Here is an 18,374-nt window from a genome sequence, read left to right as displayed (position 1 = left end):
GAGGACGGAGGATAGGTCGGAGTTTGGGGTTGTAGCTAGCTATTGTAGGAGGTTTTTATCTGTCCTACATGAGGTGTCTATTATTTTTTCCAAAAGGTCCACCAACTAAGTTGCTCATTTGCTTGCAAGTGAAGTCTTGTCTTTGGTCACGCCTTGTTTTTGGCAAATGGAACCCGAGTTTATTCGGCCATTTTTGTCAAAAGAGAAATATATTTTTATTCTTTACACGACTTTATCAATTTAATATGTATAAATAAGTTGTACTTTGATTAATTTTTTTTAATATATAATTATCTTCTCCATTTTTATAATATTTTTCTTTAATGATCAATTAATTATTTAAAAAAAATTAATTATTTTAGAACTCTAAAAACCACATTTTTCATGAAATTAGTAAAGCCTAGGGTTATGTAGAAAACAACTAAGGAAAATATAATTTATTCTCTTGATTGCATAGACATGCTTTAATTATATTATAATACTTTAATTATAGATTTAAAATTGAATTAAAAACAAAAATAAAATTCTTTAAGTACAAACACAAAACAACAAAAGTAAAGCTTAAAGCAATAATAGCTTCACACAACGGATTTCGGCTGATGTCTGCCTTCCTTTTATGTTTACCACTTTAATTAGTAGGACGGTTTGTTTCCGCTGTTCCTATTTTCTGTTTGTTGTTGCTGTTATCTGTTTGGCATAGATATTAATTGCTTTTTTCTACAAAAAGCAACGATTTCAGAATTTTACCAAACACTTTCTATCTCTTATTTAGCGTTGAAATGTAAAAAATAGTTTCGAAAAATGGAAATAAACAAACACGAAATATTTATTTGGTTTAAAAGTAGATCACAATTAAATTTATGATTAATTTTGTGGTTTCATATTTTTTTTGCAAACCGATATTTGTAGTATGTAAAATTTTTATTTTTCTAAATTTGACCGATAATAATTTTAAAATGAAAATTTTCAAGAATTAAATAATATTTTAAATAATTTTAATTTTTCAACTTTTTAGGTTTGATGTCATTTAGGCGTTGCTTTTTTCGGAAAAGAAATTTAAAGTTTAGAAGGAGAAAACTCCAAAAATAACGATTTTGAAAAATAAAAAATGTGGTTTCATAATAAATATGATACTAAACAACTTTAATTCTTGAAAATTTTCATTTTGAGGTTGTTATCAGCCAAATTTGGAAAAAATAATTTTTTTACCAACCATAGGTACTGATCTGAAAAAAAAATGTAAATAGTCTTTATTATTATAATGGTAGAAAAAAAAATTTACCGGGTTATTAGATGTAGTAGATAAAAAAAAACATTATGAGTTAGGTTTATGGTTAAGAAACTTATTCTTCACTTCATTTTCTTCCCTTGATTTTCACTTCTTCAATTTTCGTAATTTTTAGTTTTGTTATTGTATCAGAGCACATTTCGTGATAGTCTTCAACATTTTCTTTTCAAATTTTCTTTTCTTTCCTTACGAAGATTTTTTTTTTTCTTTCTTAGAATTGTTTAGATTTTTTTTTTTTGGAAAAAAATCATATTCTTTTGATGTTTTTTAGAAATCGCTTTGATTTATCTTTGTTTAGTTCTAGTTGTGAAGGTACATCTGTTGTGAATCGTGCAAACCCTAATCAAACAAATAGACATGTAAAGGTTTTTGTCGATCCATCTCTCAATCCTTCAAGCTTCTATTACTTATCCTGGATAGAACTCTAGCTTGGTTTGGTGGTTCAACTTTTCAATGGTACAATTACCATTCTTAGAGTAAAGGATTCAAATGATCAACACGTACGAAGAACAAGATGGCTTTCCTTATTAGTTCTTTGAAGATTCCGCCCTTATAGACCAGAATCACCTTGTTTGGGATCGCTGCAACATGATGATATTCTCCTGGATATGTAGGTTAATGGTTCCTTCTATATTGCATAATGTTCATTAGTTTGAAAATTGTTTTGATGCATGAGATCCATGTGTTGTTTTGACAAATCCAACTATGTGCAGAAAATTGATAAGCAACCCGGTCTATTTGCAGCAACAAGACCATACATCACTTTTTCTATCAACACATCGAGTCAATATTTAACAAATCCTACTAGTTTTCATCTCAAGCAGTCATACATATTTTACAATATGTTAAAGGTGATTCTTCTATAAGATTATTTTATTCCTCCAAGTTTGAAATGGAGTTGCAAGATAATTCAGATGTAGATTGGGCAATCTGCATCGGCAGTAGAAGATTTATTTATGAGTATTGTGTTTTTATATAGCAGTCTTTATTCTTATAGAAAAACAGTTTTATAAAAAAAGCAAAAAGCCAAATATTGTCTCAAGATCATCTATACAGATCAATGACTTCTCTCACAACTAAAATATAATAGCTAATGTATCTTTTTTAAGTTGTGCAATTATCCTTTCATGAGTTAGTTCCTTGTTTTATGATAATTTGTTTGCTATTTATCTTACTATCATTTTTACTTTTTATAAAAGGACAAAACATATTGAGATCAGTTGCTGCTTTTTTTTTTAATAGAAAAGCTGCCAATCGGTCTTTTTCGTCCATTGTCAATTTCTACTACAAATCATTTAATTGATGTATTCACAAAGACATCACCAACAAAGTTATTTCAACCCATTAATACCAAGTTTGGAGGCTTAACCATCTACGCTCTAGCTTGAGGGGATATAATATATATAAACGCAATGTAGGATATTTTAGGTATTTCTCAATTATGTAAAGAATAGAATAGTTTTTATCATTTCTTTCTTTTTGTTTCCCTTTCTAAACTCCTTTTCGTTATTATATGCGAACCAAACGCCTCCTAATTGAGTTTCAACTCTTTAATTTCTAGTTCTATTATTAGTCACATTTTTTTTACATATCATGTTGTTGAAAAGAAAAATGAATTGGTTAATGTTTTTTTTAATGGATTCAATTAAGGTAAAAACATTTTGAGGCTCCGTTGATCTTTTATTTGAACATATTAAGCCCCTGATATTTTTTTTCTCATTCCTCAGCTTGCTAAATTAGCTAATTGTGAATATTTAATTCAGTTAAAAATAGATTATGCATTTCATATATGTCTTAAATTGTATTTTTTTTACAATTCTTCTATAGCCACATTACATATATCAATTTTTTTTTTCAAACTGTGAAAAATAAAAATGTCAAGCACAAGTGAAATGAATAACACTCTATTAATCGAGTTTTATATTCAAATTTGATTTTTTTGGTCATCAATGGCTTAATGTGACAAAAAATAAAAGATCATGGACTTAATGAACCAAAAAATGAAAGATTAGAGGTCTAATGATGCTTTTTGTATCTTCAAATAGATCGTGATAGAGAAATAATAGACGGTCCTTGAAACTGATTTTAGCACAACGACAAGAAACACGCTCCACCCATAATCGACTTTATAGTTTTTTTTCTAGGAATGATTTCATGATATTTCAGTAAAGTCAGATTTATACGATGATAGACAAAATTCATATATTTTTCCATGAAGGAAAACATCATAACAATCATATAGTGAGACATATCACAACCACTAATAAAAGAAGAAAGAACAAAAAAGCTACAAATAAAGAAGAAACTATCAAATCTACCATAATAGACTAATAAAAAATTTATTCAATAAAGAAAAAACAAACGAAGCAAAGAAGAGATTTATCGGAAAACCCCAAAATCTGGATAAAGAAGAAGAGACTTTTTTAGTAGTTAGGTTTATGTTTTCTTTCTATCCTATGACATGTCAACATGATTATCAATTGACATCTACTCTTGAATTTAATCATTTACGTTAGATTTAAACTTATTAGAATCAGAGTGGAGATTTAAGACATTTGAAAGTTTCTATCCTATGAACGATCAAATTCATTAGATCATTCAGGTTTCAAGTGAACACTATACGAAGAACCGACTGAAATTACTCCATACATACGAAGAATATATAATTAATTCAAACTAGTTTTATATTCCAACCTTAGGAAATTATAAATCATTTCATGAACTCAACTGCTCATGATTATTTATACGTCCAACTTGGATTTTTTTTATTAATTAATCGCCGCATAATTTGAATCCTGTCTCTTAAGTCTTAATCTTCTCTTAATTTACTCGGTCAAATTAAAGTCAAACCAACATTAAAAATCAAATATTCAAATGTTAATATGTTTTTATTCCATTTCTTCCAGAAATAACGTTTGTATTTCAGGACGAAACGCGGTCGTTTGACTTTTATTAGCCGACAATTCAAAGAATTAACTATTATTTCTTCTCTTTAAAAGAAATTAATAAGATCCAAACACGGCCCTAAAAACGCTAGAGTATAACCAGAAGAAACCTCGCTTCTCTCTTTCTACCGGTGTATCATTGTTTTTGACTCTTGTCCAAGTCCTCTTCTGCAAATCTTTGTCCTCCAACTCGGCCTGCCTCGACCTGACTCAGCTCAACTAGGTGGAAATGAGTCAGGAATCGTTCATTTACAGCTTTGTGGCTAGAGGCACAATGATTTTGGCCGAGTACACCGAGTTCACCGGTAACTTTCCGGCGATCGCAGCTCAGTGTCTTCAAAAACTGCCTGCTTCTAATGATAAGTTCACCTACAATTGTGACCACCATACATTCAATTTTCTTGTTGAAGATGGCTATGGTAATTCGATTTTAATCTGCCTTTCTTTACTAAAATGATGTTAATTTACGTTGTTCTTTTTTTTTAGGAAAATGAGTAAATGTAGTAGTAAGTTGAATTCCAAGTGAAACTGAATGGATCTACTAGGAAACTTGTGTTTAGATTTTGTTTACTTGTTTCGAGGCTATGACTTTACCTTTGCAATCTTTTTCTATGCTTGTTTGGTGATTCACAGTTTGGTTTCCGAGAAAATTGAGCAAAACGAACTAGTTCTTTTAGGTAGCTAGAGGTGATTCAAGTAGTGAAATATCTGCTGAGTTGTCTAGACTTTTTGTAACAGCATGAACATGGTCTAAGGTAGATATTTTCTATTTTGGCTAAGTCTCATTCTTTGAATTGTGTTTACATTATTCCAAACACACTCTTACTAATATAGCCGAGTCAATCCTTGTTCATTTTCGGTGTGGAATTCAGTTCATTTCTGCACCCTTGCTCTTTGGGTGTGGAATTCTGTTCATTTCTGCACCCTGGCTTTTTAGAGCCACTCTTTGAGATCTTCCACCTTGACGTCACCCCCTTAGGGTGAGATCGTTATAGGCCCATGAGCTTTCGTCTTGTTTGTCCCGGAGATCGTTATATTTGGATAACCTGGCCTTGTTACCAATTGTAATAGCCTAATGCAATACTATGTAGATATTATCCGCTTTTGGCCCAAGTCCCATTTCTTGAGCCTCATGCTTTTGAAACACGGGTATTGGAAACACATCTTGCTAATATAGCCAATTACACTCTCTCTCTCCATTTCCGATGCAAGATTGAGTTCATTTCAGCTGCCAATCGCCATCCTTTAGTACCCACTCATTGCTCAGTTCCACCCCAATACCACCACCTCAGTAGGCGTTACACTTTTCTAGATATTTTATTTACCCTGGCTGAATTGTTGACTTAATCAAACTGTCATTTGATATAGAAAATTCAAAGATGAAAATGCAGCAATATCTTGGATTGTTCCTGGCTGGCTCAACTGTATGATAGATTTTGTTTTCTAACAAAAGTCTTCTTTTAATCTCTATAAAGGGAATCATATTTGAGTCTGGCTATGCACAAATTGTGCCAGTTTCTTAATATGTTCCATGCTTTGCTTTTGAGTTTCTACTTCATGGTCGAATAATCACTTCCACACGTTAACCTAAAAGGATTCGTCTTTTCTAACTTTGAAATCTTGGGCTTTCAAAGTGAAAGTCCTCAATCCCTTCCCACCAATTAAACATGTTACCGAGTTAATTAGAGATACAACAGCAAAATAGGACTGCTATTCCTGAATAGGTTATAAACCCTATGCTTATGTCCAGTCCTACAAATTTCCCAAAAAGGTTGTAGTGTTGGCTGTGCTACAAACTTTTATCTTCCATACTTACATGAGAAAACAACAACAACAACAAAGCCTTAGTCCTGAAATGATTCGGGGTCGGCTAACATGAACCATCATATAAAACCGTGAAATCAAGTCGTGTCAGCGACACAAATTCTCTCCATCCACTCTGTCCTATCCACTACCATATTTTCCTCAATCCCCAGTAAACTCATATCACTCTCGATCACCCTCCTCCAAGTTTTCTTAGGTCTTCCTCTACCCCTCACCACTACATCCCTTTGCCACTCTTCAGTCCTCCTAACTGGCGCATCAAGCGATCTTCGTCTTACATGGCCAAACCACCTTAGTCGGTTTTCCCTCATTTTATTCTCAATAGATGTAACCCCTACTTTTGTCCTAATTATTTCATTACTCACCCAATCCTTTCTCATATGACCATACATGCATCTCAACATACGCATCTCCGCCACCGACATCTTATGAATGTGACAGTGTTTCACTGCCCAACACTCCGTACCATATAACAATGCTGGTCTGATTGCCGTGCGGTAGAATTTTCCCTTCAATCTATTAGGCATGCCGGGGTCACAAAGGAAACCCGTAGCATTCTTCCACTTCGCCCACCCAGGTTTAATCCTATGAGCAACATCTCCATCTACTTCTCCATCCGTTTGGATAATAGATCCTAAATACCGGAAGCAATCCGATGCCTGAACAACTCTCCCATCTAGGGTGATTGTCCCTGCCTTCATACTCCTATCGTCGCTAAACTTATACTCCAAATATTCTGTATTACTTCGGCTCAACTTAAAACCTCTAGATTCTAAAGTTTGTCTCAAAAATTGTTTTGATGTTGGAGTTGGCATATAGTTCTATGCTCTGGTGCATTGTTGTTAGCACCTAAGGCTCCAGGTGCACAAGGTACTAGGCTGAGTGCCTTAGCACTCCAAAGGAAGGCGCTGACCTGTCACTCAGGTGACCTCCAAGGCGCTTTTTTGTGCACCTAGCTGTGGTTATAAGAGGCGCTCCTATTTGTCACATGGTTTTATTTTGAGGTTTTAAAGAGCTAGATACATGTTTAATCTCCACAGTTAGATTAGACATATCTAGTGTCCAAAATAAACAATAAAAAAAAAGTAAGAAGACAGACCTTCACACCATGGGGAAAAAAAAGAGAAAGAAAAAGCAAACGACAAACAAAAAAATAAGAGAGAAAGAAGTAGACAACCAAAAGAACTTGAAGTTGAAGCTATTAGTCAACTTAGGATCCAATATTTAGTTGAAAACTTGAACTTTAGAATATGAGGTTTATTGCATGTTATCATGATTTAGTATTTGTCATTTTTTATATTTTAAATTATTATCATTATGATTTTATATGTTTTTATTCTTTTAGTGCGCCTTGTCTCGGAGGGCGAGCCTTGGCGCAACGGTAAAACGTTGTTGCCGTGTGACCTGAGGTCACGGGTTCGAGTCTTAGGAGCGGCCTCTTGCTAATTAAATTGGCAAGGGAAGGCTTGCTCCCAATACACCCTTGTGGTGGGACCCCTCCCCGGACCCTCGCTCAGCGGGGACGCGTAATGCGACCGGGCCGCCCTTTTTTTTTTTTTAGTGCGCCTTGTCTCTCGCTCAAGCGCACGCATGTGCCTTGTGCCAAGGCTCCAAGACCTCCTTGCGCCTTTAATAACTATGTTCTGGTGTGATTTGAGAGGTTTGATGAGGGAACATTGTTAAGTATCGAATATTGGTTAATTAGTGAGCCATAAGGCCACTTATATATGTGAGACAATCCTTCTCATTTGAGGTACACTTCGGGGTGGAGTTAGGTCTATCTTTACATAGTAGTAGAGTCGTCTATTTCAATGGTAGATCACTGCAGATATTCACTGATGTGGGTGTGTTAAGCATTCCATATTGCTTAATTAATAAGCCATAAGGCTACTTATATTTGTGAAGCAATCCTCGTCCTTTGACGTACCTTTTGGGGTGGAATTAGGCCTATTATATGTTTATATTTATTTTTGTCGGTCATTTAAGTCATAATACTTGTGGCGACAACTGTGACTAAAATGATTGAAGTCTTGTGATTGAACGTTTTCTTTATCTCGTGTTTTGGCATGAATTCTTGAGGAAAGTTTTGTTCCTTCTTCTTGACACTGTGATATCTGCTATTTGCAGCTTATTGTGTTGTTGCCAAAGAATCTGTTAGCAAGAAGATCTCTATTGCATTTTTGGAACGCATGAAAGCAGACTTCAAGAAGAGATATGGTGGCGGTAAAGCAGACACAGCTGTTGCCAAGAGTCTCAACAAGGAGTTTGGGTATGTCTGTCTGTCCATGAAAACTATTGAATATTTGTACCCAAAAAAGAAAATAAAAAGAGAAAAGGGAAAAAAAAGGCAAAGGAAAAGGGAAAAAATGTCTATACAGAATTATGTATCATTTTCATTTTACATGGATTGCATACAAGAAATAACATAGTATGATTTCTTCCCTTCAGGCCAATTATGAAAGAGCACATGATATATATTATCGAGCATGCCCAAGAAATTGAGAAGTTAATAAAAGTGAAGGCTCAAGTTTCAGAAGTTAAAAGTATAATGTTGGGGAATATTGACAAGGTAAGTGGATTATACTGGAAAATGTTAGGGACTGCTTGGTTAAGTTGTTGCTGGTTATATTTGTTGTTGCTGTTAGCTGTTTGTCGATTACTGTTCCGAAATAGCTATCAACAATTGTTTCTCAATCCTAACCAAACGCTCCTATTCTAATGTTTGGTGTAAAGAAGCAAAAAGGAGTACAAAAAAAAGAACGAAACGGACACTTAGTGACTGTTGACATTTGACATTTGACAAGTGTCTTATAACAATTAGATGACTCTTTACAAACATGAAAAATATGCAACTGGGGTTTTTGTGTGGGAACTAAAGGCAAGTTGGATATAGATGTTAAAAACTTTATTTGAGCTACTAAAACACAATCTGTTGGCTGTATATTTCATCACAGAGTCAGGTAGAGGTCTGAATAATTTTTGTCTTTTAGGCCATTCTCTTAGTGTATATTTTGATCTTCACCGAATGATAAAAAATGGGAGTCCCTGCTTATATGTTCACATTATGTAACAAAAGTTCCCTAAAGAGGGAGCAAGTTCTAATATAGGCTAATTGTAGAAGTTCATCTAACAACAACAATGTTTCTTCTGTGCGAGTGAGTTGTCTTTGTCTACAAGTCTCTGACCAGATTTTATTCAGTATTCAGATGGAACTTTTCTACAGATGCATTGGCGGGGGAGGGGGTGCACGGGGTCTGTTGCACCCTTGGACACCTAATTCACTTCGTGAGGGGTGGTTTCAGGCGGCCCTCCGCCTGAAAAGAGGGTCCAGGGATACTGCAATTGTACCCTCAGATTTAGAATCCTGGCTCCGACTGTACAAATGCCATAATAAACGTTGAATGCTTATAAAGTTTATGTATTTGTATTAAATGATAGTTTCCTGTATTTCACTAACCTTTGGGGAGGGATCAAGAAAATGATAAATCAAGCAAAAGAATGTTAGTTGATCCATTTGCATATTTCAGGTTATTGAAAGGGGTGAGACGATAACCAATCTTGCAGACAAGACTGAGAATTTACGCGATCAGGTAAGTTTTTTTTTTAATTATTTTTTGGTTGGTATTTGAGCAGAATAACCTGTACAATCCATTTAACCTCTAATGTCATTGTCATGTAAATACAACTCAGGCCTCTCAACTTTGTCATTACTTTCTTTATGGTCTCTGAATTTCAAAACCGGACATAAAAGTCGATGAACTTTACCTTTTACTAATATAAAAGTCCTTTGTGAAAGTAAACGACCTCAAAATGACAGTTGACAATCTCAAAATGGAAAGTTCAAGAATTATAGTTGCTTTGAACCACATTTCCCATCGAACCATGTCTTCGATTTTCCAAATCACGAGTTTGGAGATTTCTCTGTCTAAACAACCATTTTCTCCTTCTAAATGACATCAAAACCAAAAAGTTAAAGAATCGAAGTTGCTTGCAGTATCATTCTCATTGGCTCTATAATATAAGGTTAACTGCTACTCGAGTGGTCAAAGGTTGAGGGTTATTTTAGTAAAGAGCAAAGTTGAGTGATTTTTATGTCCGGTTTTAAAGTTGAGTTACTATCACGTTAATACATAAAAAGTTGAGTGACATGTGTGTAATTTTGCCAATGTCTAGGCAGAGTCTGACTATTGTTTTGTTGTGACATATAGGCTCAGGCATACCGGAAACAGGGGACACAAATCCGACGAAAAATGTGGTACCAGAACATGAAGATTAAGTTGGTAGTTCTTGGAATCTTATTACTTCTGGTTCTTATTATATGGCTTTCAGTTTGCCAGGGATTTAACTGCGCGAACTAACATTTATTGAACTTAAGTTGGAAATCTGTTGATTGTTGAACAGTTTAACCTTCATTAGAAGGTGTGAGAGATAGAGAGAGCTGTATAATATGTTATACCAACCTTGTTAAATATTACCAAACATTTTTTCATTTTTTCTTTCTTTTTCATATAGAAAAATGAATTTTGATAAACAGTGCTGATGTGAAGCAATCTCTTAATTTTTTCCTCTCCAGATCCTCGCTTAGCGGGGATGTGTAATGCACTGGGCCGTCCTTATTTATTTACAACTTTGTTGGGAATAAGACTTCGTTAATTAGGGGTAGCAATGAGACGGGAGAGAGATGTATTCTCCGCGCCCTGAGACTGATACGGATAGGGATACTGGGGATCTCCATTAAAGATTTGAGGGATTTTTTTGCCTCTATCTCCTCCCGATAGGAAATAAATAATCAGTGTTGCATTGTCGCTCCTACTTGTTGGGCTAACTGATTTGCATATTGTAGTAGTAAGAAATATTTTGCCTAGCTTGAGTCATTATTTCTACTCTTATACGGACCGGATTAAAATACTAAGGGTTTGTTTGGTTCAATTGTTATTTACGGTTTGTTGTTGCTAACTAAATATTCTATTTCTACCATTTGACGTAAAACAATAAAAAGAGCTATAAAAGGAGAACCAAATAGGTACTAACAAATCTACAATATGTGCTTCTGCTAGTGATGATACGACAACATTTTATGCTCAATGTTAGAGAAATTACTGCGTAAAAGTGACTTGTATTAGTATTTTTCGAAAGGCAACATAACACCGGAACACCTGTTGCTTCCGTCTCAATGGCAGAATTAGAATCTCAAATCTAGAGCTGTAATTTCAACTCCCTCTTTTTATACTGAAAACCGTTTGGAATCATCCCTAGCAGGATAAATTCCAGTAATTGGGAATGCAACGAACTCCTTGCGCTCCTCCTGTCCAGTTCCTTCTCCTTGTTAGGGATGCAAATGGGGCGGAGATTCCCCGTCCCCATCGGTGACCTGCCCCGATGGGGACGGGGATAATTTTGTCCTCTGTGACGGGGATGGGGAAAGGTATCTCCGCCTCGTGGGGATCCCCGATTATTATCTGTGGTAATGGATTTTTTTGGATGATTTTAAGTTCACTTTAATTAGGTGATTGGTTGTTTTCAATTTTTAGTTTTTTTTTTTTATTTGAAAATTTTGAGATTTTTTTTTAACATAAATGGTGATTGCCGCGGTAAATGGGGAATGAAGAATGTGAATAATGTTTTTGGAACATCTGTAAACGGGAAATGAGAATCTCCGTGGGGATGAGAATTCTCCATGGGAATCAGTTTATCCCCGTTTAGCTCGTGGGGATGGGGATGATGAATCCCTGACTAGTCGGGGATGGGGATGGGAAATGCATTCCCCGTCCCGTCCCGTTTACATCCCTACTCCTTGTTGAACCTACACTTTACTTCCATACCTTGATGTATAGATGTAAAAAGTGACGGATCCAAGATTCATTGATAGAGGGTGTTTGAAGTGATCTCTTGTGATTTATGAGTTTTAAATTGATATTTTTAGATATTTTTACCAACTTGTGAGTGTTACTCACCTGGATTCGTCCTAGATGTAAGCTAGGAATGCAAAATTCATAGAAATTCTTCGCCTATCAACCCCAGAAATATATAATTAAAGGATCGAGATGAGCTTGTATGAGTTTCACAAAAAAACCAACAAAGAGTCAACGATATAATTATTAATTATTTCGTTATTTTGCAATGATTGTGATTTTAATGTTACAACAGTAATATAAAATTAAAGGATTTTTATCTTAAAAAATAAGTATATAGTTCACTAATGTTAGTAGCTCTATATTTTAATAAAACTGGTCCACCAAACTCAGCAATATTTTAATAAATAAGTCAACTATAATCACTTTCTCCATGTGTTAGTTATTGGACTAGAAAATTTCATGAAAGTTGTATGGAATTTTAATTTTTTTTAGAAAAACATGTGAAAAATATCAATTTACCACACATTAATCATTCCAAATACTCTTCTTCTTTACAGATGAATCCTAAATCTGTTACTATATATATATATATATACAGAATCTTAGAATTTTGTTTCTCTATGTCAAGACAATGGAGGAGAGCTAAGGAATGGTTGTACTTGACTAATTTGTTAGGTGCCGATAACGTTAAGATTAGAGGGCGGTCAGAATCTAAAATTGAACTCATTTTTCATTTATGAGACTTGAAGTTATAATGTCTGAAATCGAACTCAAGTGGATGCCACAAGAGTCACTTCCTTACCCTCGAGCCCACACACTTCAGTGTCATCTTGATATTCTTTAAAAAATGATGATGCAAGAGCATATGCATATATGCACTTGAGAAATAAGCAAAGAAGAAAGGATCAAAATCAAAATCAAAGTCATGAGAAGACAAATAGGATCTCTCTTGCCCCCATCTTATGGATATGATCCAAATTGGATAAGTTGTTCTTAATTTGCTTTGCTGCTTCTTCTTCTTCTATCTACTTCTGGTAGCTCGAGAAGTGACTAGTCACTCTGAAATTTGATTGCAGCCCATATTCTACTAGCAAAGCAAGGAATGGGTGTTGGGGACTTTACAACTATATATATTAAATAGAGTGGGTCACATCTTGTCCATATGTATGATACCCTTATCCATATATCCATGAATATATAACACATGTTATAATTTGCTTGGATTAAGTCATTGCTTGCATATGCATGCTTAGCTAAAAGGGTTTTTGGTTTCATGCATGTTTTTGGATATTTACACAAGTGAATGGGAGAGTGGGTTCTTCTTTTTGTCCATTGTTTATTACGTTTTGGCTCTTATTGGAGGTCAATAAATTGTCAAGGAAAGTTGACAAAAGTTTACATCAAGTCATCAATATATAATAATGAGCAATTATCATTATAAAGTGATAACGGCTTACCTGATATTGCTTAGGTGTCCAAAACACTAAAACAATCTGACGTCGTAGTGAATCTGTAAAACAGAATGTGGGTCAGACGGGATCGGAGTCCGGTGAACCCGCTACGATGCCTAAATCAGTTTATGATTGGATCAGATTGAAGGGTATGAATTAGTTGAGAGATAGTAGTTAACGTACCGAACCTTGTACCAATATATGTATATTTATAGTATTGTTTAGGTTTAAGTTTGTCGCATCTTTCGAAATCCATATGGATTAGAATTCCTTATCCCTCAAAGAGTCCGAATTCTGGGAAGAATCCTTTATCTCCTAGGACTATGGAAGGTTCCTTTGTATTAGGAGGTTACTTCTGCTAGCCGTATTTGGTTTGCAATCGTGGGACTTGGGCTGCTAGCTCCACACGTGATTTTGGGCTTTGAGGATGGTAGAGCTGACGTCATGCTTATGATGTCATTTTGCATGATACCATAAAGTAATTATGATTTTTTGAACTTGGTTCAAAAAATTAATTGATCTCTTAAACTTACAAAATTGTTTCATTAGATTTCTAAACTCGCTTAAAGTGACACAATTAATTCAATACGTCCAATGTGGCAGAGCAAGAAAAGACTAGAAAAAATTGAAATATTTACCACTTTAAACAACTTCAAGATGCTAATAGAAATTCAGGGGTAATATGTCACTTTAAACAAATTTAAGTGGCCAAAAGATGATAATGTTGAAACACCTTTCCAAATGATTTTGATTTGACAAAATTATTTAAGTTAATCCATGATTAAGGGGCAATTAAATTTAAGTGCTTTGATTTAATTGTACTAATATGTTTGTTCAATGTTGAATATAAGTATAAATGAAAACAGAAATAAAAAGTAAGACATGACGAAGTCAGTATGAGAACACAGCACAAGCTGAGTATAGTGCAACTCAGCATAATAGAAGAAAAGTCATCTTCAGAACAAATGCTTAAAGATGAAGCTGACCAAAGAAGCTGAGTGGAACGCAACTCAGTATCAAAGAAGAGAAGTCTTCCTCTAAACTAAAACTTGTAGACGAAGCTGACCACAGAAGCTGAGTAAGAATATGACTCAGAAACAAAGAACAAAAGCAACGTCAATAAAGTCAAGATGAGTGTTCGTCAGGACAGCGCGATTGATCCGTTTGCTAAAAGACAAGATCCGATATCTGTCTGCACCAATAACAGAAGCCTTGGAATTACGCACAGAGTCAATTTCGAGATGCATAGGTCAACTGTCCGTTAGCTAAAAGACGCACTGGCACTAGAAGACGAACCTGCGGGAAGAAGACAAGCCTGACGCCTGCTAATTTCAGACGACAGGATTGGCCTGCAAATCTGAAGCTGACCAAAACAATGACGCAAGAAAGAGCCGTTTGAATTCAACGGATAGATCCAGATTCAAATGATTGAGACTTCAGATTTCAACTTTAAAAGGACAAGTTGATTCTTGGATCCTTTGCCGATTGCCGAAAAACAAAAGAGAAAAAGAGTATATACATACAAAGCACATTCAAAAAAGAAAAAGATCTTACACCAAATTTCTACTTCTGTGTAAAAGCTAGATTGATTTTGTAATCATCTAAAGTGTTCTTCATCTAGAAAGAACAAGTTTGTATCAATTGTAATAATTGAGAGAGTGGTGCTGAGTACTCGGTTTTAGTACTCAGCGGTAGAGAAATCTAGGTGTTCGGTTATAGCACTTAGTAGGAGTTAAGTAGACGAATAGAGGAAGGTACTCTTGCATATTCATCTGCCTTGTAAACGGTTTGTGCTCTACCTTTAAAGAGCTCAGTATTGGATTGAAAAAGCCCGGAGGGACTCTAGGGACTGGACGTAGGCGGAGAGGCCGAACCAGGATAAGTCTTGCTGAGTAATTTCTAACTCTCTCTCAATATATCTATATATGTGTTGCTTGATTAAATTGTTGAGGATATAAATTGTAAAAGCTGACACTGAGTAATCTTGGTGCTGAGTTGGAAGCTGACCTCAAGTGTTAATTCCCAACTCACAAGTAAAACAGTTATAGTTAGCATCTGACTAAAGCTGTCTTACATCTCTCGGCCGTGCTGACCTAAACTAAGTTAAGTAACTTAAAGAATTGATTAAGTCAGCATAATTAAGCGAAAAAGTTACATTAGTTCCTAACCCCCCTTGGAACTAATCACACGGGACCAACAAGTGGTATTAGAGCTAAGTAGCTCACTACTCAAAGATATAACTATCTTGAGCTGATCTCGATAAATGGCTGAGAACAGCACTCGTTTCCTTCCCGAAAATCAAACAACACAGATACTCCCTGAGGGATTATCAATTAGTCGGCCTCCCTTGTTCTTCGGATCAAATTATACATTCTGGAAGAACAGGATGAAAAACTTTATTCAAACCACAAACATGAGTGCATGGCTTGCAATAGTCCAAGGCCCATTTGTGCCTTTCAAAATGGTAAATAATGAGAAAGTCGCTAAGAGCAAAACTGAGTGGTCAGAAGATGACCTAAGAAAATTACAAAATAACACTTCAGCTATCAATATGCTTCACTGTGTGTTAGATGCTGCAGAGTAAAACAAAATTTCAGGTTGTGAGTCAGCATAGGAAATATGGAAGAAGCTTGAAGTAACTTATGAAGGCACGAGTAAGGTCAAAGAGTCAAAGGTGAACCAACATATGAGGTTATACGAGCTGTTCGAGATGAATGACAACGAAGACATCTCAGAAATGAATGCTAGATTCACCAACATCATAAATGAGCTGAAAAGACTCGGCAAGAACTTCACAGAAGAAGAGCAAGTGAAGAAGATCTTGAGAAGTCTACCCAAGAGCTGGCAAGCTAAGAAAATGGATGTGGAAGAAGCTCAAGACTTGACCACGTACAAATATGACGAGTTGATCGGATCTCTGCTGACCCATGGGATCTTAATGAAGAACTTTGAAGCTAAAGAAAAGTCAGAGGACAAAATCACTTGTCATGAAAGCTGACTCAAGCGAAGCTGACTCATCAGATGATGAGGAGATGGCCATGTTTACCAGGAAAATGAAGAAGCTGTTCAGAAAGAATGATAAGAACAGCAAAAGGCCATTCAGACGAAGTGATAAGTACAGAGCTGAGTCCAGCGACAAATACAAAAAGGACAGCTCCAAGCATGTCACGTGTTTTGAATGCCACCAAACTGGGCACATTAAATCAAGCTGCCCAAATCTGAAGAAAGAAAAGAAAGGTAGCAGAAAAGCTATAGTGGCTACGTGGAGTGACAGTGATGAGTCAACCTCATCAGAAGCTGATGCTAATGAGACTGCAAATATATGCTTCATGGACGATGACGCTGCTGACCACTGCCAATCTGAGGAAGCTGACCTCTCAGATGACACTGACTAAGAGGACCACTCCAACGAGGTAACATCCTTACTCTTTCTTAGAAATGAAATGGTTAACGCCTTGAGTGATTTATACACACTAACTAAAAAGTGTAACAAGTAAATAAAGGCACTCAGCAGGCGATGTGATGAGATTGAAGACGTCAAACTGAGTGACCTCCGATATCTTCTCCAAGACAACACCAGGCAAGACGAAAATCTAAAAGTCATGCATGGTTTTATCTCGGAAGTCCAAACTGAGTCAAAGAAGCTTAGAAAGGACATCACACCCATATAGAACCAGCTGAGTAAATCGGCAAAGAAAGGGTTCTATCCCAATGCTGAGTTTCAAGGTACTGGTCAGCATAGACAGTACACTCAGCGGAATAGTCAGTGTGACTATTGTGGGAAAAGAGGGCACACCATTGATGTATGTTGGTATACTCGGTGGAATGTCCAATGTGACTTCTGCGGAAAGAAAGGCCATACCACTAAGGTATGTTGGCATGCTCAGCACAATCGTGCTGACCAGAAACAAAATCACTCTCAAAAGGTGACCTATTGTGACTTCTGTGGTAAAGCTGGCCACACAATAAATATATGTCATCACAAATTAAAACATGATGTAGCACCTGTCTATGCTAACCAACGAGGACCCAAAAAGAATTGGGTACCTAAAGATGAATGATTCAAAATGCAGGTGAGCCTGAGGTGCGTGGAGAAGTCAAAGCTTTGGTATATTGACATCGCATACTCGAGGCACATGACTGGTGATGAAACTCAATTCATCACACTTGAGCGTAAACGAGGTGGAAGTGTAAGCTTCGGAGACAATAAAAAGGGTAAGATAGTCGGTTCAGGTACTATCGGAGGTAACCCTACTATTGAGTCAGTCTCCCTAGTCAGGGGTCTCAAATATAACCTATTGAGCGTAGCTCAGCTGTGTGATAGCGGTAGAAAGGTTGTATTTGATGCCACTGAGTGTCATATACTCGAGGGAAAAACAAATAATTTGATTTTAACTGCCCCTCGTGTTGACAATGTCTACGTGTTGAGTTTAGAAAAGAATTTCTCAAAAAATATATGCTGTGTCAAAGGAGGACAACTCCTGGCTATGGCATACGAGACTTGGTCATGTAAGCATGGACCTCCTTGCCAAACTAGCAAGAAAGCAATTAGTTGAGGGATTGCCCAAACTTATATTTGAGAAAGATCAATTATGTAATGCTTGTCAGCAAGGTAAACAAACTAAAAAGTCTTTTCAAAATAAAAATATTGTCTCAACCAAGCGCCCATTGGAATTACTACATTTGGACCTTTTCGGACCTGTCCAGCCACTCAGCTTGGGCGGTAAGAAATTTTCCTTAGTCATTGTAGACGATTTCTCTAGGTATACTTGGATCATCTTGCTGAGTAGCAAGGATGAAACATTTGAGATGTTTTTCACATTAGTCAAAAGACTTGAAACTGACAAAGACCTAAAAGTAGCTCATATTAGAAGTGATAATGGCAGAAAATTCAAAAACCAACAGTTTGACGAATTCTGTGAAGTTAGTGGTATTGACCATAATTTTTCTGCTCCTAGGACTCCTCAACAAAATGGGGTTGTTGAAAGGAAGAACAGAACAATAGTCGAAA

At 35.8% G+C, this 18,374-nt stretch overlaps 1 protein-coding gene across 1 annotated transcript; it reads left to right on the top strand.

The window, feature by feature from the left end:
• The first annotated feature begins 4,304 nt into the window (after window positions 1–4,304).
• Window positions 4,305–10,546, top strand: LOC136219953 (vesicle-associated membrane protein 724). Its single transcript, XM_066007568.1, has 5 exons — window positions 4,305–4,652; window positions 8,185–8,326; window positions 8,506–8,626; window positions 9,585–9,647; window positions 10,266–10,546. The coding sequence occupies exons 1-5, from the start codon at window positions 4,463–4,465 to the stop codon at window positions 10,413–10,415; spliced, it is 666 nt and encodes a 221-aa protein (XP_065863640.1). The 5' UTR covers window positions 4,305–4,462; the 3' UTR covers window positions 10,416–10,546.
• The last annotated feature ends 7,828 nt before the right edge of the window (window positions 10,547–18,374 follow it).

The sequence above is a fragment of the Euphorbia lathyris genome, chromosome 2 (genome assembly GCF_963576675.1).
Source record: "Euphorbia lathyris chromosome 2, ddEupLath1.1, whole genome shotgun sequence".
Classification (NCBI taxonomy): Eukaryota; Viridiplantae; Streptophyta; class Magnoliopsida; order Malpighiales; family Euphorbiaceae; genus Euphorbia; species Euphorbia lathyris.
This window is presented reverse-complemented; position numbering and strand designations above follow the sequence as displayed.